Here is a 26,710-nt window from a genome sequence, read left to right on the forward strand (position 1 = left end):
AGTCAAATTTCTTTTCAGGAAGAATAAGCATATAAACTGATCTGTTAACTCTCAGTACTGCATGGTCTAGTATAAGCACCAAACAAAAGGTACTTGCTGCTTCTCCTTTGCAGAGCTGGCAGGAAGAGACCCTGTGTCTGTAATCTACTCTGGGACCCGATTTTACTTTTCAGTCTCACCCGACCTTCAGGCTATTAAGACAGAAAACAGTCAACATCTACGCATGCCACATATGTAGCTAGGAAAGGGTGAGCTCTGCTTAATGGCACCTGGAGTTGGAGGAGCTCAAATAACTGATCCAATTTGAGCAGCTGTATGAAATAGATCTTGCTGCTAGCTCTGAAATTGAGAGGTAATTGCAAAGTGTGAGAAAGTGAGGGGTTAAATAGAAAGAAACATATTCTATGAAGTCTATAGTAAGTACATGTAACCCTTGTAGCTCCATCATATCTGCCTGATTTGGGAAGCTGAATGTGTTTATTTGCTCATCTCAAGCAATAAAAATCTCTTTGTCCTGCAGAGTAGCAGTCCAGTTGTGTTTAAAAAGTTACTTCTTCCAAAATTAATTCACTTTTTTACAGATGCTACTAAGATGAGTTGTAGTTGTAGACTGAATAGAATCATTCTAGATTGAAGAATAACTGTTTTCAGATAAATAAGATAACGTAGTGAATACAACAGCTAGCTGGAGATATAACAGTGCTAGGACTGAATTCTTCACTGATTACTATGCAAATCAAATACCAAGGTTGCTGGTATTGCAATATTCAGAGCAGGATGATCTACTGTAAAATAACTTCCTAGCTTAGATTTTACAGTTTAACACTTAGAAACCTGTTAACACTTAGAAACCTCTAACAATCAAGAAAGCAGATTGTTAGAGAGCACTAGCAGCTTTAGTAGAGGGGAGGGAGACTCTCAATGAACTCTCGCTGCAAGTTTCCAGTCATTGCATTCAGACCGTCTTTTATTTTACAGTCATTTGTCTGGTATATTCATGGTGCTTTTAAAATTTTGTACTGCAAATATTTCCTGCTTGGTACAAAAAAAAAGTCTTTATATAACTTTTGGTAATTGCATAAGCAAGAAATTACCTTAGAGCAGCCTTCCAGGACCTAAAGGGGCCCTCCAGGAAAGCTGAAGAGGGACTTTTTACAAGGGCATGTAGTGATAAGACAAGTGGTAATGGCTTTAAATTGAAAGAGGAAGAAATTCTTCCCTGTGAGGGTGCTGAGGCACTGGCACAGGTTGCCCAGAGAAGCTGTGGCTGCCCCATCCCTGGCAGTGCTCAAGGCCAGGTTGGACAGGGCTTGGAGCAACCTGGTCTGGTGGAAGGTGCCCCTGCCATGGCTTTAAGGTCCCTTCCAACCCAAACTATTCTATGATTCTGGTTCTATGACCCGGGTAATTAAAGGTAGTTAGCAGCAGACTGGCTGGTGTAAACATCTGCAGCTAATAATTACAGCCTGTTCTCATTCCCCTACTTTCTGAGGATTTGTGGTATTGTTGAGCTGGTCTGGTGAAGAAAACATGATCAGTGTGGTCAGGATTTTGAGCTACTGAAGATGATGTAAGTCCTGTCTTCTATTCTAAGCTATTGAGAAGATAGCTGGAGAGAAGTCTCTCTTCGCAGGTTTTGAACCAGTTTAGTTCTAAAAGAATAGGAGAAATAAACAAGTCATGTGAAGCCTAAGTTCAAGGAGCGATTCAAAAGACCCTTCTAGCTTAGAAAAAGGCTAATCTGATTTTTCTAAGACTGAAATGATTTCTCAGGAAAAGCTTCATTTTATCAGAGAGGCATGTGGGGGAAAGGAATTGCTCTTGATCACTGCTACTGTTTGGTTTATGGGCTGAAAGCAGCAAGTGAGAGGGAGTGATATGCAACTTGAGAATGACATTCCTGTCACAGTAAGGCAAGCGATGCTTTGTATTGCCGAGTCTCATTGCTGCTCTCCTGTCCTCAGCCTGTTCCCCACTGCTGGGGAAGCACCCATGGCCTGAACTTCACTGATAGATTTCAGAGGGCCCTAATGTCTAGGTACATCACTGCAAGTTAAAGATTGCAGATTCCCTTTTCTTTTTGCACTGTGCCTGGCTGCCAAATGGGGATTTAGTACTTATTTGTGTGTTGATAATTAAAGTGTTTGTGATACTGAAGGACAAATCACCCTCCCCTGGAAATTAAGCACTCATGCTACAACCTCTTGATCCTTAGCGAGTATTACATTAGCCAATTTGTGGCTAGCCCAGTAACTCGATAGCAGTGAATTATGCAGTTATGTGGGAACTCTGGTTTTTGGAACACGCTGATGTTCCCAAGCTCAGGCCCAGCACTGGTAGGGTGTGTCATCTGTGTGAGACAGCGGAAAGAAAAAGCTGCGAAGTCAGAGTCTTAGTGCTTTCTGGAGGACAAAATACAGCAGCAGTATTACATTAATGTAATAATGGGAACAAACAGATTATTTCACCACGAGGAACATTTCTCTGTAGTGAGCAACCGATTGATTAAACAGGCTTTCAGTTGACACAATGTTCAATTACATGTTTTACTAATGACTATTTTAGGTTTAGATGTGAAAGGTTTGAGAGTGGACTTGTGCTGACCAATGTCCTGTCTGTAGCTGCAACTCCATGCTTAAAAGTTTTACAGGACCCAGTATAGGTCACTGGAAAAGACTATTCCATTTTTTGTGGGATAATGAGTGAAAGAAACTAATCCTGACTTGTGGCAGAAGCAAGTCTCAATCCTGGTGTTCACTTACACTTGTGCTGGATTTAATCTAGTGCTGGATTAGAGTAACTATGAGAGTCTTAGCCCACCATGCCCATGTCAGTCCAGACTGAAGGAAGGGGAGGGGATAACATCTAAAGGCCTAAGACTCAAAACATGTCTCTCTCTTCACTCTAAAAATAGTTCTGTTGTTAAATTCCAGTCTGAATGACACTGAATTCAGCAGTCTCCCTATATTTTTGAAAATAGCAGTACCTTCAGTACTTACATAACACCCTGGTGCTTCTTCGTGCTTTCTAACACATTCTGACTTCAAATTTACTCTGGAAATTAAGGACAAAACTGGACTGTGATAAAGCCAAGTAATAATCTGCCGAAGTCATAGGAAAAACTCAAAAGATACCAACAACTTATTTGTTACCAAGTGTCAGATTCTGTTCTGCCTTGCATACCTGTGCAATTTGATTTACTAAGTATCAGAGATGTTGGCCTGTGTGAACCCCTTAGAGTCAGCTTTGAGCTCTGGAGAAGGTTTTCTCCTCAGGGCCATTCTGCAGTAGATGGAAAGGCATGGAATCTAAGATAACTTCCTAAGCCACATAGTGGGGTGCATGTGTGTGTGTGTCCCTGCATTCCAAGAGATATAATGGTATAGGTTTGGGGTTTTTATTTTATACAATAGCAAAAAAGATGGCTTTAATTTTATGCTTACCGAGGTAAGTGAACACTTTGTAAGAAGTGCTTGAATTATTGTATGGCTGTGTCCAAGGCTACCATATCAAACATGTCTTTCAGAGCCAAGATTCTTGTCCAAGAACCCACCCAAAACTTTACTGTATGAGGTATGAAGCAATAATGGGACCTACTGATTCATCATTTGGTGAAACCAGGAGTGCCCAGTATTGCCCAACATAAGGTTACATAGGGCCCTAATGAAGTGTTTCTCTTGCATAAAAGGGAACAGATGTAGCCAACCTCATGAGAAACAGAGCTGTGACCTGCTGTGAGTTCCCACTGGGCAAAGTTTCTTTCAGATCTGAGAAGTTGCTCCAGCTGAGTCAGAATATTCCTCTGGTACCACCATACCTCTGCAGGCTAGATATCTAGATTCACATCTGGGTTGCTGTAGGCTGCATTCTACCATGTTTCATTTAGTTACCGTATTGGCAAAGTGCTCTTAGACTTTGCAAACTGCTGGAAACCTGACTGCTAGCTGAGGAGCTCTGCCCTACGGACCAACAGAAACTGTTCATAGACTGGTTCTGCCCTCAAGGCTTGTGGTGTATCTCTCATAGGCAAAGTGACAAGGCTTGATTCTCCAAGTTTTGGATGATGAGACATTTTGAATCTTCCTGCTGTACTTTGAGCTAGAAATGTAACTGTGTTTGCCCCAGAAGTAACCCCAGTGGCAACAGGGTAAAGTAGAAAGTCTGGTCTTTTGACTGAGGAATAAATGCAAGAAAGTGGCTCTTGTGAGCTTGTACCAATCTTAACATAAGGATGTGCTACAGTGAAGAGGAAGTAGGCTTCTGATAGTAACAGACTAGGTGAAGAATAGAAAAGAAATACTGACACGTTTGTTGCAGAATGAGGTTTTCTAAATGATTTCTTGCATCTCTTAACGAACTAAAGTCTTCAGGCCAGAGCTTATAAATCCAAACAATAACTTGGGTAAACAGTACAATAAGTGGTCACGTACCATATTTCTTCTGCACTGAAGTACGCAGCATGATGACATCCATTCCAGTTACTATATATTGATCCAAGTGTTTCAGGGAATCCTGGTGTTAAGGGCTGGGATAAACCCAGCTAGCATGATGGGGCATATTCCCACTGGCTTTTTTGTTGCCTGTCACCCATACTAGTGTTGTTTGCTCAGTGGTGTTAGTTACCCTGAGTTCCAAACCAGATCTTTATTAAAGCTTCCAGGAAAGCAACAGCACTGTGGATGTCAACAGGGCCTTCAGCATCAAAGCCACAGAATAAAATTATAGATGGAAAAGACCCGTTAGGTCATCTACTCACCCCATCAGCCAATGCAGGGCTGTTCTCTGTGGTGTGCTTTTTCCCTTCTTTGTCTGCATCAAGCCAAAGGGGTTTCCACAGCTTCCCAGGAGACTGTGACATAGCTGACTAGTTCTTGCCCTTAGGAATAACTTTGAGGCTGTGAAATAACAGAAGCATTCTATATTTCATTTTGGTGGAGGAAAGGAACTCTGAGAGAAGAACCCTGAGCCTTATGACTGTATTATATGTCAGATATAACTCTATGTTAATAACTTCTTGTATATAGATCATAGGAGGCTAACAGTGTGTCCCACCCCACAGCTGTCTCTTTCAGTAATTATTCCTTAGACGTGTTTTGTCATCTTTCAGTAGTAAGTAGTGCACAAACCATGAACAATTGCATTTCACTTGGCAAACATTTGGAATTTGCCCTAACTAGTGTTTGAAGTGTTTTGTCTGACTCTCACTCCTTTTAATTGTGCCAAAGTTGTTTGGCAATTGGTGATCTGATATCCCAGAAACCCATAAAAATTAATTCCAACATATTTTCTTTAGGTGAATTAAAAACACTCAACAGATGTTTACTAAAACCAACTGCATTTATAGATACAGGACTCCTGACAGCTATTGATTTAAGACTTCCAAATGTTTTCATTCAAATCCCTTGGGCACCTACTGCTGATAATTCGTAACTTTCTGGCATCTTGATCTCTTGCAAGGAAATGCTTCTGGCCAAATATATGAACATGCTTTTTGACCTTGGGTATTGGGCATTAACAACCATGAATCCAATTTTTTTTTTTTTCAGAGGGAATGAAATACTTCCATAGCTATTAAAACATGAAATCCTCTGTTCTTGAAGATCTATGTGCATATAAACTGAAGTTGACTATGGTAATAGTTTTAAAGCAATGCCAGTACCCTTGGCATTCTGATGAGGGCTGCATCAGTTTCACAGCTCTCAGCCACTGAAAATTATATTTAACAAGCAGGATAACTTTAAAAATGCTGGTTGTAGAGCTATGGAAGGCCATGATTAGTACCGTTTTGGGAGTGTTTGAGTTGTGCTTCACACAACGAGTAAGGATTCAGAAAAAGCCTTTGTCTGCCACTTTGACTATGGGGAAAGGGGGGGAATCTGAATACCCAACATGTCTTTGTTAGCAGTTGGATGTCATTTTCTTTTGTTTAGCATTTGCACAGTGCTCTGTGTAATGTAGGAATATAATAAAGCTTTGCCAGCAACAGCACCAGACTTTATGAACATGCACAGGCCAGTGAGACTATATAATGTACTGTATCATAAGGCAGCAGTAGAAGAGGCAACCTAATAGACCTGATGGAGTTGTAACTAAAGGGTTTTCCCTGGGCTATTGGCATATGGTTTATAGTGCTAAACCAGGAATTTTGCTCTTAGGCATTAGAATTAAAATTAGACCTAACTTGTAAGCATTTTTCCTTTGCACCAGTTAAATAGACCTTAAATTATTTCTCTACTGTTCATTAGAAGTGAGCAAGTTTTGCATGAATCTTCCAACCTCCTGTTTAAACACTCCTACCACAGCCTGCTAGCTGATGGTGCACCTGGAAAATGAAAGTTTGGCAAACCAGAAGGCAGAGATCAATGAGCAAAGGCATGAGGGGAAAAGGTGCTATCCAGGGAGACCCTAAGGGATCATAAGGTATGAATTAAGCCTTGGCTTTCTCCACATCTATTCTGTTTGTACAGTAATAAACCCCAGTATCATTCATAACCCGGGTTAGTACCAACAACACAGTGTCATGATTAACAATCCTACCACAGCCAGACAGCCATGATGTCAATGTTGTATTGTTTTTTGCTAATCTGTGGCTCTAGAGGCACACAGTATTCTCCAACAGCTCCAGTATATCGGAAGCTGGAAGAGTAACCCATTTGCTGGGCAGATGTGGCTGCATGCTGTGTTATCAGTGCATGTTGTTGCACACCAGCCCAACACTGAGATAAAGTTGACTCTTCCAGACAACCATGGCCGTGGCTTTGCCTGAATTTCTTTAGCCTGAGTGCCAGCTTAAACAGATCCTAGCCCTCTCCTCATCCAACTGTTCTATTATTTTGGCAGCTACTCAAAATTTCTTGGAATAATTGCAAATGAGTAATAATTTTTCATTTAGCTTGTATGCAATCCTGGCATCAGTGACCATTTGCATGTTTTAATATATACATAGCCATGCCCTCAACACATGTTCTGAACGTTTGAATAACAAACTTCAGGAGTAGGGGGACGGAGGTGGAGTCCAATTTGTTATTATTGTTATTAATGTAGGTTCTTACAGTTTTAAAATCAACTTCATTAACAGAAAATAATGATGTAAAAATAAATAGGCAGGTCCTGTTGGCAAGCAGCTGCCCAGGAGCAGACAGGACTGAAAAACCCAGAATCCTGTAGACCACTCAGAAGTGCCTGAGCTGTGTTTTTCTGCTCCGTCTACGCTGTCCCATAAATGCTAAGCACCTCAAAGGTTATCCAAATAAAAAGTAAATGCAAACAGAGGCTACTTCTCCCACACAGCAGACTTCCAGCCTGCTCAAGATACAATGGTGAAAGCTTGCCCGTTTGGACGATTAATCAGGCTTACTCAGCTGGCATTAGGGAAAGTCATGAACGGCAGTCTGGAGGCTCTGTGCAGGTGACCTGGGGTGGGACACAACGTATGTCATGCTTCCAGAAATATGAAGCCCTTTTTAAAGCTGCTCTTAAAGCCTCTCTTAGCTAGAAACTGGTATTAAGATGTACAGTGATGCAATTAGGTGATGAATTATGTTCTGATAAAAATACCAGTACCTAGCTGCCTTCCTGGTGCAGCAGTTTGGCTTTTCATTTGGTAGCAGTCTTCCAGGCAGTGAGGTTTATCCCGTTTTTTCCTGGAGAACTTTTAATATTAACCATATTAATTAAACTAATAAGAAAAAAACAAAATCAAAACCACCAACAACAAAAACCCACAAAAAACCCCCCGAAAAAACTCCACCAGAAAACAAAAAAACAAAACCCAACAAAAAAACCCCCCAAAACCCTGAACAAACCACCAAATCAATCAAAAAAACCCCACCCCAAACAAAAAAACCCTCACCAAGATGATGAAATGTGAGCTCAGTCCATTCTGACTCAGCTGTCTCCTCTTCACATCCAGGGAGGGCAGTGAGTTCTCTCTGTTGCTGGATCCATGATTTCCTGGCATTGTCACAACTCCTTTTTCAGTTTTCTCACATTGCTAATGCCTTAATGCAAGTTAAGAAAGGTAAGAACAGGATTGAAACATCATGCTTTCTCCCCTAACAAGACCTCCTCCTTTTCTTTAAGACTGCTGTCAGCCTATGTATTACCATGGTACAGTGTTACAGGATAGAAAAATCATTCTTGCAGCATTTAAATGGCTTGGCTTACCATACAGGTAAGTCAAGCTGAGAGTTCGGCTTGCTGCCAGCAGTAACTTCTACATAGAAGCATAGGAAAGTGAGACTCCTGTTTTGTGTTTGCTACTGTGAAAACCTGACAAGTGGTGTTCCTTGATGTGTTACTGCACCCTAAGGAAGGGCACCTGCAATTTGGCAGTGGCCAGAGTGCAAACTAGTGACAGCAAGAAGGTTGTGGTCAGGACTGAGGTGTATTAGCAAGGCAGCACTGATACTACATGCTGCCATGCTTGCTAGACATGGCACAATAAGCTTGGCTGCAAAGGAAAAGGCAAGTTTTCTTCCAACTAGGACACATAGTTATTTTGTCTTGGACGCTTGGAGACAACCTTTCAGACTAGGAATCCATAAACCACAAAATACTCATGTTAAAAGAATGTGGCCAAAGGTACTACATTCATGACTGTTTATTTTTTCTTTTTCCTTTTACAAAACAAAAGCAAATTGCTTTGCTGTAATCAATAGTAGTCAAAAGATAACTTGCTTCGGTTCAAGGATATCAGCTTTAAATGTTAAGGCTACAAGCAATATTAATTGATAAACCCCTCATATTTCTATTTACAGAATTTACTATACAAATGTTCTCTAAAAAACCAATGAATAATATTACATTTTTGTGACATAATGGAAAAAAAAATCAAAGTCTAAGGGGAAAGAAGTAAGTATGCCTTTGCAGCTCACATGTTTATTTAAACACATTTTACATATTAAAATACAGTAGTTACTTTCTGGATGAAGGCTCTTAAATTATAAAATTAATCTGTCAGGTTTTCAGAGTTGGCAGGGTAAAAGGTTTTCTTGCTGTGTTCTAACAGAGAAAAGGGAAAGCATCACTTCAGTGCTAAAAAGCTAAAATAACCACAGAGTTAATGGAGGGAAAGTTTAGGAAAATAATTACGTTAATTCACTTCAGCCCTGATCCTGCAACCTTTCACCATGCAATGACATTCCTTGCCCAGCGGCAAACCCAGATTTACACTTTGCAGAATCTCATCCTTACTGAGGTAGAGGTTGCCAAAGAGCTGTTGGTGAGGGAAGTGCCATGTGTGCCAGTTCTAGAAACCAGTAAGGCAGTACAGTCTGCCCTATATTTTCAGAGTTTTGGTACCTTACATAACTAGGTGCAAAACACTTGTATCTCTGGTTCTTTTCTTTGGAAGTGCAGCCATGTGCAATCAGGTGGAATAAGTGTGCTGATAATTTTCCTTCAGAAATTGTAATGGTTAGCAATGTGGACACTTTTCTTTTTAGGCAGAAACCATGAGGCACTGAAGCAAGCATTCACTTTTCTTGCACTTGAGGTCACAAATTTATGCAAGTCAAAAATGTTGGGCCTGCCAAAAACATCATGCTACACTCCACCAAATAAAAGGACACTGTTATTCTTACAAGGAAAGGTTTGACAGGACAGGAAATAGGCAGGGTCATAGAAGTTTACTTAATACCGAAACTTATTTAACCATCTTTAAGCCAAAATACAATGATAGTTATTTAAATAAAAATTAGAAGAGGAGGGGGAAGGCAAGAATACAAGAGCACCAGACTGTGCTATTACGGGAGTAGCAACCAATACAAGAACTAGAGAACTTTAATAAAAATTCACATAATTCAGGTTCCTCTATGTCACCTGCCTTTACTGGGTTAACACGTATTAAGTAAATTTTAATTTATGTCCTGAACTTACAGCAAGAGGCATCTGATTTGGAGAATCCATTGCAGAGTTTACCAAGCTATACACTACTTTCATTAAAACGCAATGCTTAAGCAGACTGCATTCCACTTAAAGGACTGGAGGAAGGGGAACTAAGAAGAGAGTGAATATGAAAGATAGGAAAAATGTTGCTGTTCATTACATATTTCCATTTTTGTTGAAGCACAGCAGGAGAGCAAAGCCACAGGCTTCTCTACTGCTCTTGCATGCCAGGAGGGATTATGCAAACTCTGCAACCACCCAAATCTTATTTAAATTATAGTCATTGTTCCCCCTTTAATGATTATACTTTTGCCTGCTTTCACTCAAATATTGCTGCATCTTGCTTTCTGCCAGCATAGTCCCAATGGGAATCATCAACTCTTAATTATAGATGAACAGATCTTTGAAAATTCCTCTGGAAAAAAAGTGGAAAGAACGCAAACTTTAAGTGCCATCTAGTGGCTGATCTACTAAATAACATGGAATAGATCCAAAAAAGTCTTAACATGACACATGGTAATATAACTGTAGCTGAACTGAGGAAGCAGTGCTTGAATTAAGGACTGCTAAAGACCAGGTTAAGACTTTGAGGAACCTAGAAAAGACTAAAGACCAACAGTATCATTACTATAATTTTTCTTTTAAGATTTCTGTCTGTAAGTGGGGAGTTGAAATGGTAGGAATTCTATGGTGATCACCTGTTCCTTCAAGACTCTCATCAGCTTATCAGCTTGTGCCTTGCTAAGGAAATACAAGTTGTACGTATTTCAGTCTAAATCAGAAAATAGAACCCTTTCAGATCTCAGAATAGAACCCAAGCCAAAGGGGTGAATCTGGAGCCAAGCATCTCAATTCAAAAGTTAGCTTTCTCTCAATTCACCTGGGATTGAAGGCCAGATTTTCTCTCTCCCTGTTTGTAACAAGTCAAATCCATTCCTAAAAGACAGGAAGCAGATTGTTAGTAATGTCCTTTTCATTTCCCTGCAGGAAAAAGCTATTTTCTGCTGTAGATGAGAATTCCCAACAAATTATTTTTCCACTATAAAATTATTTTTCCACTCCATGTTCCATTTACAGAGAGGACATCCCAGAAGATCATTCCCCAAGCTTTAAGTAACTTCTCTTGGGAGATGTCTCCCTTCTCCAACAGTAGCTTTGTCTGAACCTGTTCAGTGATAATGGAAAGCAGCCCAACATTATTATTGAATGTAATTTTCATTTCATTTTTTTGCAAATAGCACTACACTTTGGACTTGCTTTGGAGCTTCACATCTCTTCAGTTTCATACTTAGTGAGCCCTGGGGATCACGCCTTATTGAGAGGTTCTGGAGACAGGAATCTGTCTAGATAGAACTAAGATCTATGCATGTTAGTGCCTAGCTTCTCAGGAGGTTACTTGCTCAAGCACGTTCACTTTTTCATTGAATTACAAAACTAATTTGCAACTAATTAATTTAGGCAGAAGGATAGATTTCAGGTATAGTAATGAACAAGATCCATGTGTTTCCCAGTCCTCTCTTCCTTCTGCTAATACAAAAATTTTACACAATCTGATTGTGTAAATTTTTTGTTTAAAAGAGGATCAAACGTGCTAATTAAAGCTTAAAATGTACCAGAATAAAGAAGGGAAACTTAAACCTTGCTGAAGAAGTGCTATTTTATCTTTTTCCCCTTGCTTACAGGGAGAGGGTGATTTTTATGAGTAAGAGCCAGGGAAAGTCAAGCTAACTTTTGCAACAGATATTGTTTTGTGCCTCCTGTGTATGTTGCCAGATACCAAGATAAAATACTTTTGTAGCATAGGCAATATTAATGGAAAAAGGGAACACCAGAATAACTTGGAGAGTACTGTCTTTCATATTAATGAAATCATGGGACTTTCATTTAAAAATAAATAAATATAAAAAGATGGGAGAAGAGGCAGCATAGTTTGAACCAGAACATAGCAAATACTGTTGTTGGAATTCTCTACTCACTACCAATACAAAAAGATTCTACAGATTTCAGTACAGACTCTGGTCTGTAGTAGCAAGTATTGACTTAAGAACTTTCAATACATTGGTATGTAATTCTTGTTGCCTGGTTAGAAGTATTTCTCTTATATAGATTTGTTACTCTTATTGAAGCAAAACCCCAACACTAAAAGGAACTATCAGAATTTGTTAGCCTAGCGCAATGATTTGATGCACAGGGAGGAGTTCAGTGTGGTGGTGAGCTTGAAAGCGTTTGTTTTTTCAGATGGAGGCTTTTCCAGGGTCCTACAGGCAAGAGCCTCGCAAAAATCTTAAAACTCCTTTCATGGTTCTATAGGCAAGTATTGAGAAATGCTGGAATGGAACTCAACTATACCAATTTTCAAAATAAGGGAGCCTTTTCTGGTAATGACACTTAGATAACAGTCTGTATGCTGACAAGAAGCAGGCATGGATTTGTAAATTTATGCCTCTTCCTCGTGCATCTGAGATAGCTTCTGAGATGACAGCGCTTTTTCTAGGAAATACCATCCCTTCTTATGTTAGAATCTGGAGTATTGCTTTCAAAATGGAAATTAGATGAGTTTCCAACAGGTACAACAGATGATAAGCAGCAATAAAACTTAAACTTTTTCCTTGTAGGTTGCTGTTTCAAGATCATCTTGTAGTATCTTTTAAGAAGGACTTGCATTGGTGTACCCCCCGCTGTATTTTTGCTTTGGGGGTAGAGAGGGAACAAAAGAGGAGCAGCTAAACTTGCTCTCAACTTACTAGAGCTAGAGGAAACCCTTTTACACAAAAAGATAATGGTTATTTTAAGATCTTTTAATAACTTTTGGTAACCGAGGTTCCTTTTTGGCAGGTTATAGAACAGAAGAAACTTAGTGTCAAGATCAGCTTTTCCAGTTCATTTAGAACATCACTGGTAGGATGCGCTTCTTGCTTAGTGTGGTAAGGCTTTAGTGTGGTAAGCCTGCTTATGAAGGTCTGGGTATAGAGATAGTAGTGTTGTGGTAAGGGTGGAGGGGGAAAAGAAAATGCTGACAAGCACAGAATGCACATGGAGGGAAAGACGTCTACTCTAGTCAAAGATTACTTCTTTCAGCACTGCCAACTCATTGTCATGACTATTGTACGGTTGAAGGAATCTCACATCTGCCATATTACACTTTATTTTCCGCCTCCTTAGGGAAGGGGGGCAAAATGTATAAAAAATGCAGTATTTTGGGCATACGTCATAAGGACATGAAACTAATACCAGTGAGATTATTAAAATCTGAGACTACTGAGAAGACTGGTGTGAACATCTTAACCTACGAAAAGGCCTTTCTCCTGTTGAAACTTAAAGCACAGTATTTCCAACCTGTGATCTTTCAGCTAAGGAAATCTAAAAAGAGAATACAGACAGATGGGGGGGGGGGGGGGGGGAGAGAGGGAGAACATTTGAGAGCATCACAGCCTTTTCTAATCCTTTTCAGTAAAGTGGCCAAATACTCAAGATTCTTTCCTTTTGTCCCTTCTCTTGTGTGGATGTTCTTTCACCTGAGAGTTTGAGTCATTAAGAGATTCTTACACTTAAAGAAGCAATCGGGTTCAGGACAAATCCCAGAAAAGTTCTATGTTAAGTGGTCAAAATAGAACTGAAAAAATCAATTTGTGTACTGCTTCAGTAATTCAGAATCCTTCTTCTATAGAGTAACTTAGTAATGAATTTGTCAACAAGTATTTCAACAGCATATTTCATAGCATTTGTTTCCTATATAGACGTTATTTCCGGATGAGTTGTGTTGTTTAGCTCAAACACTATTTCCGCTCTTCTAATAGAGAGCTGAAAAATCAACTGTTTGAGGATCAGCAAAGGATCAAAGACAGAACTTTGGGTTTGAACAGAAAGACAAGTATTTTCACAGGCTGTAGAAGATGCAATATGAAAGATCTTTGTCTTATTCTGATTTAGGGGTCAGAGTGGGAAGTCATATTGATACCTGCATTATGACTGATTCGGTAAGAAATAAGCCCTCAGCATGAAATACTGAGCTACATGGAAGATAGCTTTCAGAAGATTAACACAAACTGGCATGGGAACAATAAGCCATTTTAATTTAGCTGTGTAAAATAAAATCAAATTATTAATTTATTTTTACATTTATTAGAATATAATCAGCACATAAGCAATGAGTTCTTATAACCAAAGACTGTACATCTAAAAAGAAAAAATAATACATGAACTAATCTATCAAGTTAGTCATGCACATTTCCCCATAATGCAGATGAAGTCACTGCCTATAAAAATGGACAGGACAGATACAGAGAAATCTGAATGAAACTTTTTTTTAAATGTACACCAAAATCCCACTTCTTTTTCAAATGAAAATTTAGAAATAACTTTAAAAAAAATTTGAATACATATTCAAATAATTTTCAGTTCTTTCCAGTAGAACCAAAGCCACCTTCACCACGTCCGGTGTCATCCAGGGCCTGAAAGACATCAATTATGGTAAGTTGGATTAGTGTCTTAACTTGCCTTTTGTTTCTACACACCAGATAACATCTATCATAGAGGAAGGTACATTTACTCATGACAATAGGTATAATTGAGAAACTAAACCAAAAAAAAGTTATGAGAGACTTCAGAATACCTTTTGTACAAGTTTAAACAAATGCCACATTGCAAGACAATTGTTTCTAGCGTATACTGGGTGTTTCTCAAGTACCTGCTGACTCTGAAAACTACAGGAATAAAAATTCCATGCAAATGCATGCAAAACAAGATTTTTATTCAGGCAGCAATGCTACTATGCAGTTTTAAAGCAAAGTATTTACGCCATAAATCTCAGCTTGCATACAACTATCTACAACTATTATCTATTGAAAATAGCAGAAATATTTTCTTTTGGCAACTTACTTGAACTTCTTCCAGCTCAGGATAGTAAATGCGTTCACAGATGAGCTGGGCAATCCTATCCCCTTTTTTGACTGCAAAGAAGTTAAAATATTAGTTGCTTCAAAAAAGTGAACCAGCAATGAAAAGTTTAGACAATCTCCTTTCGAGAGCATCAGAATGTACTAAAGTGCAAACACTTATTTGAAACGTAGTTAGGTACAAGTTAATAGTGACAGAAAAATACAGGCTAAGATAAACTTGCTTTTAAGTCCTTTTAAGGTGAAGTTTCTGCAGCAGTACCACTCAAGGCATTCCCCCTTGTTCCTGCTGCCATACTGTGGTATATTGTGTCATTATGCATAAATACTGCAGAGATGAAGAGAGCTCTATGTATGATGTAGCTCCTTTGTGAACTAGTCCCAGGAACCGATTTCTCTGAGGGGAAAAAAACATTAACTGATAAAAGGAAAACAAATTTTCTGATTAGTACTCAAACTGATTCACAGAACTGCCAGAAGCAGCTTGTGCTGTGAAGTGACAGAAAAGGCTGCAAAACCACTGGCCCTGAGGCTTAAAACTGACTGTTTGCAGAGAGCGAGCGTGATTAAGGGCACAATCATATCTTTATTATTCATGTTTCCCAGGATCCCGGAGAAGTTTTTATCTCGCATACTGCTCAGCTAAATGTTTGGGGGTTTTGTTGTGGAGCAAGAAAGCAGCTTAATAGAAAGTCGCGCTTCAGTACAGCTCATGAATCTAAAGCTTAGCTAAGTTGGGTTGGTTTGGTGTGGTGCTGGTGTGTTTTGGGGTTTTGGGGTTTTGTTGTGGTTTTCTTTCATGCTGCCTCATTTGCTAGGAGTGGAATCTTTTTGTCTTTCCTTGACAGGACACGAAGTTTCTATGTTTTTGTTAACTGTAAGAAGAAAATTGTTCTCAGCTAGTTCTAGCTCTTCAGAGACTTTTAAAGAAAAATTACTTTCTCATTTCCAGTCAGATGGCTGAAAACAGGCTCTGCCAAGCTTAACACTTACCTTCAAAAGTCTCCTTGCCAAAGTTGAAGAGTACCACACCAACGTTTCCCCTGTAATCCTCATCAATAACACCAGCTGTTGTAAGAAAGAATTCAGAGGGATAACCAATTAATACATGTTGTTAGTATAATAGGTAAGTAGATTAGATAACTGCAATCATCTGCTAATCTAAGCCTTATCTCGTATTGACATACTTTGCACTGCTCATGCACAATTAAACAATACATATGAAAACATTGAAATATCTAGAAATGCCAATCAATCTTGCAAAAAGAACTGAAAAAACACCATTGCATATCAAGAAGTGTTTTACCACTGTACTACTAATTTTAGTTGTAATACACTATCTGAAATCAAGACAGCTGGACCAAATTCAGGCTCCATTTGCTCTGCTAACTTCAGCTCTTCACATGTCAAGTAGAAATCTGTTTTTAAACCCTAACATTTTATTTGAGAGCTGTGGATTTGTGCACATCCAAATCCTGGATTTCAGGCAGGGTAACAGCTTTAAGGAATTGACTGTCATTCAGCTACATTCAAATATAAATACTGTAAAACAAGCTTGCTCTTATATTTTATGTAATTATTAACTATGTAGTTTAGGAGATTATCTATGAATACACACTAAAATAATAGTATTCTGCTGCTTTGGGGTTTTTCTCCCAGATACAGGAAGCATATTTGCAGTAGGAAAACTGGAGTTTGGGCTTCCTTGCAGACTAAAGTATGTATTTTGAAGTCTACTTGCAGTAATAATTCATATAGTAGAATTAAATGTCACTCCAAGGCTCCCAGACTATTATACAAAGTACTACCTTTAGCGATTATAAACCCCGGAGGAAATTGTAGCATGACTGTACCTTGAAGTTTTAATGTTTCACCACAACATCACACTTCAGAATAGAAAACTGAGGTGGTTTTTTTTTCTTCAGCTGTGTGACAATATTGCAGTACATATGGTCCATAGTTACTATACAGTGTCTGCACTACTTCTAGTGTGAAAAAGGTATTTACACAGCTCTTTCTCTTGCAATGCTATGGATTAATCCAATCACATTTCTGAACAGCTTCCTAATTAAGGTGCTAGTAATACTCGGAGTATCCCCTGTGTTCTAAAAATTCAGAAAAACATGCAGCTTTCCAGTGAACTCGCTGGTATTTAACTGCATGCAATTGCTTGAAGGGATGCTAATTACAGAGCACTGTCAAAAGCAGCAGTGAACAATACACAGGGGTTGGTGTGCATGAAAGTTTTCAAGAAAAAAAAAAAATGCTAAAATCATTGAATGTAGTGTTCAGTTCAGCTGATTGAGAGAACTTGATGAACAGAACGTACATGCACAGGTCTCATATTGTTCATTTGGTTTAGGTTAGACCAGCCTTCAGAAAGTCAACTATGCATCAGTTAAATTGAGGATCACAGGACACCGCTTATATTGGTGATCACAGATTTCTTGCACAATTTCTACCACAGTTCAGTGTTGCAACTGAATACTTAAAATATTAAAAATCAAATCCTATGTACAAGTGTCAAGCATATAAGCAAAAAAGGCTGAACTATAACACAATAACATGAAAATTTTGCCTTCTTACTTCTTGCAAAGTACTTATTCCTTCCTCCTTTTTAAAGTGTCAGAAAATCTACAGCCCCTACATTAATTGCTAAACCAGGGGTGACACAACGTGTTACCTAAAGACTGCTACACAGATAATTTGCTTTGTTTTATACAATAGCAGACACTGAGTCCATGCTACGTGGATGCATTACAAAGCCAGATTCAACAAACTTGTAACAGCAGCACAGACAGTTTTAAGCATCACTCAAGTTCTGCATTCAGTTTCCCGTTAATTTGGTGTATTTGTTCACATGAGGCAATCAGCTGGAGAATTGAAAGCCAGAATTCAGATTTGGCACATAAAATTAAGTACATATGCGCATAAATGTATAAAAACCAAAAAGAGCATTAGCTCTTTGGTTTGTCAAATTAAGAATTTATCCATTCTCAAGTGTTTCTCCACAGCTAAGACAACGTTTTCCTAGAGCATAAGCTGGGACATATATTGCTATGCATTAGAGATTGATAATGGAATTTGCTAATTTAAAATAACGAGGGACAGTTTTATTTCTTTTATAAGACAGTATTCTACTCTAAGACAATACTCAAAACTGATTTGATTACTAGTTCTATTTAAATAGAAATTATGCTTTCATATGAATAAAATGTACCAATTAAAGTAGTATGGTTAGAAGAAACTCTTGCATGTCACTTTTTCTGGAATTATCTGAAGAAAATTTATAGAACAGAACAACTGGGGCTACTTGAAGTCATTCTAAATTAACTTTCCTCCCTTCATATCTGTGACAGAAAGCAAGTTTATTTCTACATAATGACAAAAATTGCACTTGATGTATTGGTTAGTGCTTAACCGCTAATGAGGCTTTTTGATCTACCAGATGTTGCCGCTATTTTCTGGGAGAGAAACTAAATAGTATCTGAAACAGCCTGTATTGGAGTAAGTGGAGCTTAACAGCACATTAGTACTTCTACTCTTTGTTAAAGGTTTGGGGGTTTTTTGCGTTTTTTTTTTTTTTTTTTTTTTTTTTTTTGCAATTGATCTGTACTGATTTACAACGAATCTAGTCAGATGCTTCCTCAACCTTTAAACAATAGCATTAGCACAATCTCAACTTTATGTATAGACACTAAAATTAATTTTACAAATATTTGTTGAAAAGGGTGTCATCAACAGATAGTTCTACAAACAGACACCAAATTTGTTTGATCACCTATCTGACTACTGCTAGAGACTGGCTTTCTAGGATTTGAAAACTATCAGATAACTAAAGATGAAAAAGATGGATATTTCTGTGGCTGAACTGAAGTCAGCAATACTGAAAACTTAAGCCATTTGTATCATTCACTAGAGGGGAAAAAAGGGTTCTCACTAAAACTCTCTAGTTTTCTAAGCTTAGCTATAAAGTAAACACCTTGCAATAGTTCTACATATTGTATTGGATGTATTTTGAAGCAGACAGGAGTTGTACTTTCTGTACACTTCTGAGGATGAAAGCTGCCCAGAGGATGTACAGAGGGAAAGCAGGCTTCTTCCTTAAAAGCATAGCTGATACAAACAGAACTTTAAATAATTAGAGTTGAAGTTATGTATTAAGAAAATAACATTTAAAAAGATGTTTTGTGGCCAAATCAGTTGGTCTCATGCTGCACTGAGTGACTGAAAACACTGACAAAGCCATGGTAATTTCAAATTCCATTAAAGGCATAGCTGGTTAAAGATTTTGTTAAATGAATTCCCTACCAATCATTTTCTCTTTAAATGTATTCTACCTCCACTGACATAGTCTTACTGAGTTTAACCACTATGTGGATTTTGAGTTCAAATTTCACTATTTGTATTAAATAGACAAGAAAATACAACCAAGGAAGACATGAGGAGTTTCCCTTCTGTACAGGGCCACAGACTCACTCTATGTAACTGGGTGTACTGGCAAAACATATTAACATCCTTGGCATCATGTTATTCTGGAACAGCAAGTTGCAATAAATATATACATTGCTGACAACTAAGGCACTTTCTAAAATTAGGTGTATTGGGTGGAAATAATCTAAGTAATTTTTGGAAAAATAATGCACTGGAATTGACAGTCTGACATTCTGTCTTATTCTGTCAGAAGTTTGGCACGTCACTTGCTAGGAAAGCATTCACACCTAGCAGATGTGAATTCTGAACATATTCTTGAATGATCCCAAATTTTCTCCCTGATCCTTAGGTATTCTGGCAATGTATTTCTACTTAGATGGATAATACCCTCATTGTGACAAAAATACTTCTGCAGGGTAAGTAAAATGCTTCTCTTGTCAACTTCCATTATAACTCAAATTATAATGTGCTTACAAAAAATGCATTCTCTCTGCTATTCAGCACTTCTGAAGATACCCGTTAGATGCATTTTCTTTATATCATCATATCAGAAATGTAGTTTTGGGTTCTTTTCCTCCACTTTACTGTCAGGAAAATGAACTGCTTAGGAGTTTAAGTGGCAGAAAACATTTTATTTAACTTAGAGCTGTATTCTTGTACAATTAGAACCATGTAATACACATTTAGTGCTAGTTAAATTGCTGTGGTTACATCTGTGCTCAGAATAACTCTACCATCCTTTTAGTGGTGACAACTTCTGTGCAATGTAGATGCCATTTTATAATACAATAGTTAAAGAGAATCTGCCTGTGCTCTGATCAGCCCCACTGCAAAAGTGGAATAGAACTTTCAACATCATTTACTTGATGTTGTAGTTATATAGCAAAAGCACCGTGAGACTTTCATGAAGGCCTCTGATTACAGATATGCCTGTAACAATTGCTTTTGAAGAGATATCTGGGAATTTCTAAACAAGATTAATGAGAAGCTCAAAATATGTCAAAGAAACACCCTGTTGTTCAAAACAAATCTGTGGCATACTGAACAAAAAACCCCAAACAGTAAAGACTTGTAGAAGTGGGATTTTATTTTTGTTTTGTTTCAAAACACTTTCAATTTTTAAGTCAATTAATGTAAAAAGTTATGAGTTTAAATGTCATTTGCTTTAAGTAATCTGTTACATTTTCATCAGGAAGAGTAAACTAAAGCTCTCTTCATCCTAATAATCAATTCTACCCACAGTTATGGTGTATTCCAGTGCCACCTTCATTCCTTTTGAATATCGTTACTATACATTCTCTGTGTAAAAGAATACCTCTGTGTTATTGATTTAATTCATTCAGACCATACACTAGACTGAAAAGAATCACGTTTGGTCAAAATGGAGAAAGAACGTAAAAAGACATCTTTAAAGCCTAAATCAAAAAGTAACTTCTATGCCAGGCATTGCCTACAAAAGTACAATACTGTTTTTTTTTGTTTTTAAAAAAGTAGTATTTTTCTAATTCAGGTTTTAAAATAATCATGATGCAGTGGCTCTCTGAGGTACTACCCACTTCTCTCCTTTTGCCAGACCACCAATGAAGCATTATTTATTTGCATGTATTACAATGTGAAATTAAGGTATTTGTGCAATCAAGATTCACAAAGTCTTAGTAAAAAGAACAAAAATCTTACCACCAACATCTATGAAGTGCTTTGCAGCTAAACCAGAACGTGGTGCTAGAAAACAAGAATTGTTTTGTAAGTACAATAATTTATTTCTTTTAAAACTCTTACACAGTACTTATATAGTACATAATGTGTTTGCACAGTTGTGGCAGCAAGAACTGTTTCCACAGTCTTTCTAAAATAAACATGATTTTACAGGAACTATTGTGTTAATGTACATATTAAACAAAATGACAGCTGCTACAGGATACAATAAAACTGCAATCTTTAAGTGATACAGAATCATAGAATGGTTTGGGTTGGAAAGGACCTTAAGATCATCCAGTTCCAACCCCCCTGCCATGGGCAGGGACACCTCACATTAAACCATGTCGCCCAAGGCTCTGTCCAGCCCAGCCTTGAACACTGCCAGGGATGGAGCATTCACAACTTCCTTGGGCAACCAATTCCTGTGCCTCACCACCCTCACTGTAAAGAACTTCTTCCTTATATCTAATCTAAACTTCCCCTGTTTAAGTTTGAACCCATTACCCCTTGTCCTACCACTACAGTCCCTATAAGATAGAAGCACAGCTTTGTTTAAACCACCATGTGCAGAGTAGGTTTCTCCACAGAAGGCAGCTGGAGCAGACAACAACTGTCTAATCTTGGTTTATTTTTGGCACTACCACTGGTTTGGCATAATCTCAAAAGATTATTAGGTCAATCCATTCAAGTGATGATGGAAACAGTATTTGGCAAGCATTTTTACTAAGAAATATTATACACAAATTATGTACAGGGTTTTTATTGTTACCTTAACCTACTTTGAAGTGCTCAAAACTCACCTTTCTTCAAAATTTCCTTTGGGATTAGACACATGCATTTTCCTTTTAGACGAAAGAACACACAAACTCCGATCACACTCTTCCACTGGAGTGACTATTGCTTTTTTTATTTTTTTACTTTAAGAATTTATACATAATTCAGAAAAAGAAGGCACAAAACTAACACAATGTCTTGTCAGGTTCTCTCAAGTATTCTGTCACAAAAAGTAGTCAAATTCTACTATACTAGTACTCTTACTTCAGGATTAATTTTTAAACACCCAGGGGTGTGTTTTCTGCATGTCCATTAGCTATTGGTCTTTGTGATTTGAATTCTGAAACTGCAGAGAAATCATGAACTACTGAATAGCCTATTAAGTTGGATGTAGATTATGATTTTTGCTAGTGATTTTTGTCATTTGACATACACCAAACCTCAAATATATGTGACAGGAAATGTCTATTACAAAGCCTAATAATAACTCATGCAGCCTGTGAGGCTTTTTTTTGTGTAAACTAATTCTGAAAGTTTTAGGCAGAATTGAAAAGGGAGGATGGTGTCAAACCAGTTCTGCAACGACTCTGCAGCCTTTTTATAGCCTATTTACTTACCTACTCGGCCATAGCATCCAGAAGGAAGTGCAACTTGAATGTCTGTTTTCACTACAGCCTTTCCCATGGGTGGTATCTCACAGTCATAGGCACTATAATTAAAGAAAGAAACACTAGTTTATAGAGAGAGTATTTTGAAATTTTTTTTCTCTGTAACTGGAATGTTTCTTTATGAAATGGACTTTTTCCAGGTGTATAGTGCACCACTGGAACAAGGGAAAAAAACCCCAACTGTTAAGGCAAAAGTAATATAAAGCATCAAGCGTGGTGCAGCAAAACTTCAGGAAGAAAGTTGGGCAAAGGAAGAGAAAGGCTGATTATTTTAATACTAAAAAAGGGAGGGTAGAGGTAGTCACAGTGGAGTTCAGATATAACTAGTGATTGTACCTGATCACAGAAGCCCTATGCAAACAATCACATGCCTAGCTGCAGATACTCCTGAACAATGGTTAAATTCAAGCAAACCCAACCTTAAGACTGTACACAGCACATGGTTACCAGCCAGAAGTGTTATCAAACTGCCACAACATTCTTTGGCAGGCGGCACCCAACAGCCATGAGGGAAGCAGAAAAGCATAAACGATGGCAGGGAGGACCACATGCACTACCATTTTGTACTGCCTTCAATAGGAAGGCACTAGTCAATGTTGGCGTCAACTCAGGCTGATGTGTCAAGCCTGACTTTGGGCCAATGGCTGCATCGCTACCTGATAACTCGGTGCTGCAGCACGACTGGACCACAGGTCTCTGGAAACCAAGGGAGAGGGATGGAGAAGCAAGGGAGCTCATGAACGAGCCAGTTCTGGCCTCCTCTTTCGCAGGGCCGGCGAGCCTCTCCGCGGGGCTCTGCTCACCATGAGGACCCTCAGCCGCCGGAGCCCCGAGCCATGGGGCTCGCCGAGCGGGGAGGCAGCGCTTCGCCCCGGGAGGAGCCGGGCCGGGCCGGGCCAGAGCGCGGCGTGGGCCCCTCCCCGCGGTGGGTACCCTCACCTGTACAGATCGTAGCCCGCAGCCCGAGCAGAGCCCCTGGAGGGGGCGAAGGCGTTCTCAGACAGCTTAGTGAAGCGGAGCCGTGCGGTGGGCTCCCCGGGCACCGAGCCCTTCTGCCTCTTGCTGGGGGATGGCTGCAGCACGGCCTCGGAGGAGGGCATCGCTGGCAGGGACGGGAAGGCGACAGAAACCCTCCGTGAGGAAAAAGCCCGCGAAAACGCGGCGCAGCCCACTGAAGGCGGAAGCAGAGGGGGAAACCGCTTCATCCCCCGGCCGCTCTCCGCACGGTGCGCCCTCGCCACCCCTTGCCGGTGAGAATGGCCTCGCCCGGCTCCTCCTCAGCGCCCAAGCCCCCCGGACCTCGCGGAGGTGCCACTCTTGGCTCCGCTGCCCTCCCCGTGCAGGGGCGGGACCCCCGGTCCCGGCGCCCCATATCCCGTACTGGTCGCGGCTGGACCGTAGCGCGCCCGCGTAGCGTGTCCTTCCCCCTGCGCCCCCCGCCCCTCCCTTACTGCGCCCGCGGAGCCGTAGGAACGCCTCGGTGCGCCGGGCCAGCATAACGCCGCGCCGTGCGGGGCCGGGCCGCCGTCTGCTGCCCGGCGCTCCCCGCCGCGGTCCGGCGGTAACAGGCTTGCGGAGCGCAGGCGGAGGGCGGTGGCGCCTCCTTCTCACCGTTCCCGCCCTGCCTGGGCTCTACCTGTCATGCGGCGCGGCGCAGCCCCTCCGCCAGTGGCCCGGCGCCGCGGGCCTCCGCGGGACACTGCGGTGGCTGTTCTGCGGGCGGCGGGCGGACCCCGCCGGGCGTTCCGCGTTGCCGGGGGACGCAATTGAAGCTGCACGGCCGGCGGCGGGCGGGGCCAGGGTCCGGGCCCGTGGCGGGGGCTCGGCTGGGTCACCGTGCTGCGGTGCCGGGGAGAAGCGCGGCGGTGCTTCCGGTGTGTCCGGGGCTGTTACAGCCCCCTCGGAGCGGCCGCATCGCCCAGACCCGTTGCTGAGCCGCGCAGCAGGCATGGCCGTTAGTGCGTGTGGCGCCCGGCAGTGCTGCCCTGCGTCCTTCTGAAATAACCTGCGCAAACACTCGGGCAGTGGCAGAAGCGTTTGCCATACGAAAGCAAAACAGCTGCTTCCCGTCTTTGTCGAGGCTGGAGATAGGAAAACCCATCAATTCGCCGCCTGTCGTCTTCTTCTGTCTCACAGCAGAATACTTTAATGATTTCACCATCTTTGATGTTGCATTGGCTGCTCTCTTTTGCCATCCCATGTATGAAAGACGCCCCTTGCGATCTCCCTTCACAGCCACCCCTCATCCCCTCCCCAAGATCTGCCCCTCATGCCCCATGGCCGCTCCTGCTCCCCTCATGATCTCCTCTGACAACTGCGCCTCACACCTAGGCCGCCCATCGCCGCCGCCTCCTGCTCCTTGGCCTTGATCACCCTGGTGCCTGTGTTTTTCTTTGTGCAAAATAGCCGCAAACTGTGGAGCAGTCCAGATTCGGTCAAACAACTGTTCTTTGACTTTTTTAAAGATCAAAGTGTATGTGATTGTCTCCTCGCTATGTTACGTGTTTCAAATGCAGCCAGATGGCAGTGAAACCATTGCTATGTATTGCAGTCCAATTGTGAAAAATATTTCCCCCAATTTGGGGTTTCTTTTATTGCCGTTCTTCAGCCTTAATAGTGTGCACTGCTCGAATGGGGATGTGTATGTATCACAGACCCATGTGAAAAAGCTACTTAGAGTACTTTATGGATTATGAGGTAAGCCATCCACAGACTGAAGTTTATAAGAATTTAAGTTGTATCACATGAATACCTAATTATAAATGGTTATTTACACAAGCAGAACTTCATAGAGGTTACAACTGCAACCTGCATTATAGTGTAGAAAAGGACTAATTTTATGAATGGCTTGGCTCAGTGAGGCAGGCTGGGTTCTTAGCTGTGCCTAAGTTAGCCTGAAAGTCCATAAAAAACAGATAGGAGGACTCATCCAAATATATTATCAAGGAGAAAGGTCTCAGCTGAGTGACACTTTTTTTTTCCCCAACCGCTTGAAGTCTGGGCAAGTTTGCGTGGGTCCTGGGAGTGTGCTGTTTCCTCTGTAGATAAATAGCCACTTGGTCAACATTCCTGCCTTCTTGATTGCCGATAAGTGCTGCTCTCCACTGGGCATTTCCTCCCAACTTTGAAAAACAATGAGACAAACTCCGAAAAACAATGAGAGAAAGTTGAATTATCTGCCCTTTACCTAGATTAAGAGCAGGAATGGCGGCTGCTTTGTTGTATGCAGGAAGAAACACAGACCTTCTTTCCAGGATAATAATCCATACAATTATCCACACTGAAGTTTTGGTGTTAGAATGAGCATTTTTCTTAGAAGAAAACTGTGGCTTTAAAAGACAGATTGCCCACCCAGTCTCACTTAGAACAGCTGTCTTTCTCACAGTGATTAAGGCTTGTGATTTAAAAGGCTGCTGTGAGGGTGTTTACTTATAATGAAGCTCTATTTTTGATCGTGTGTTTTGCTGTACAGTGTGGGGGCTGTGAAATTTTGCCATTGTTTTTTACTCTGTTCCAGAAAAACCTTCGTGCTTTATTTCATTTGAAACTGAATTTCCTCTGATGAAATTCCAGCAGCGGCGTGACTGTGGGTTATTGCTCTTGTTGTTTGTGGAGAATGTGAGCTACAACTTGTTATGTTTGTTTGTTGTTGCACTGGCTCAGCTATGTTTTCCATTTTTCCTAGCAGAGTCGGGGCTGGTGTGAGATGTACCCTCAGCAGCGCTGGCCGTGCAGTCTTGATGGGTTGCATAGGCCGTGGGGGGCCAAGGGGCCATGCCAACGAGGTACCACAATGAATAGATGTTGGTCAGTGGTCTGATGCATGCTGAACCACACTGTTACAAACCCTTGGTTTCCTCACCTGTAACTTGGGAGCGGAGCCACTCATCTGCAGCACTTTAAGGGTTTAGTGTCCTTCTGGCAACAGTTACAATCAGCTGGGGAGAAAAAGATCAAGCCCTGAGATTGATCTTCAGTCACTTCAATGAAGTTCAGTGACAGTCAAACTACATGAGGGGCTTGAGGGACACCACTGAACCTCAAGCTGAAGAGGCTGGGGGTTGCTCAAATTCTGTTCTCCTAGTTCTGCTGGTAAGTCAGGGACCTCTGCCAGAGGGGAGGTGATGAACAGGGGAATTAAATGAGTCAGTAATAGCTAAAACTCTGTAGCTGTTTGCCCCATATCTACAACTTGAGCGCTAATTTGTGTTACCTGTTGCCATGTCTGTTGCGTATAAACTACTAATTAGTTGCTGAAGCTGCTTTTGCCTTTTAAGAAGATCATGGAATTGTTTTAAAAGATAAAAGCTGGGGAATGTCCAGGTTTTTTGAGAATGAAGGGCAGTCTGATAT

The 26,710-nt window shown here is 40.5% G+C and overlaps 1 protein-coding gene across 6 annotated transcripts; it reads right to left on the minus strand.

The window, feature by feature from the left end:
* Positions 1 to 13,977: 13,977 nt before the first annotated feature.
* DUT (deoxyuridine triphosphatase) lies at positions 13,978 to 24,349 on the minus strand. Of its 6 annotated transcripts, none has more exons than XR_003993261.2 (7): positions 23,809 to 23,923; positions 23,297 to 23,459; positions 22,307 to 22,398; positions 20,895 to 20,939; positions 15,777 to 15,851; positions 14,767 to 15,180; positions 13,978 to 14,339 (listed from the first exon to the last, which is right to left on the minus strand). XR_003993261.2 is itself a non-coding variant. In XM_030498070.2 (7 exons), exons 1-7 carry the CDS (start codon positions 23,998 to 24,000, stop codon positions 14,283 to 14,285), a joined length of 510 nt encoding a protein of 169 aa, XP_030353930.1. In that variant the 5' UTR covers positions 24,001 to 24,349; the 3' UTR covers positions 13,978 to 14,282. The 6 variants fall into 6 exon arrangements, 3 of the variants coding, with proteins under 3 accessions (XP_030353930.1, XP_030353929.1, XP_030353928.1); XR_003993260.2 differs by having other exon boundaries at positions 23,297 to 23,468; XR_003993259.2 differs by having other exon boundaries at positions 23,297 to 23,528.
* Between the last annotated feature and the right edge of the window lie 2,361 nt (positions 24,350 to 26,710).

The sequence above is a fragment of the Strigops habroptila genome, chromosome 9 (genome assembly GCF_004027225.2).
Source record: "Strigops habroptila isolate Jane chromosome 9, bStrHab1.2.pri, whole genome shotgun sequence".
In the NCBI taxonomy this organism is placed as follows: Eukaryota; Metazoa; Chordata; class Aves; order Psittaciformes; family Psittacidae; genus Strigops; species Strigops habroptila.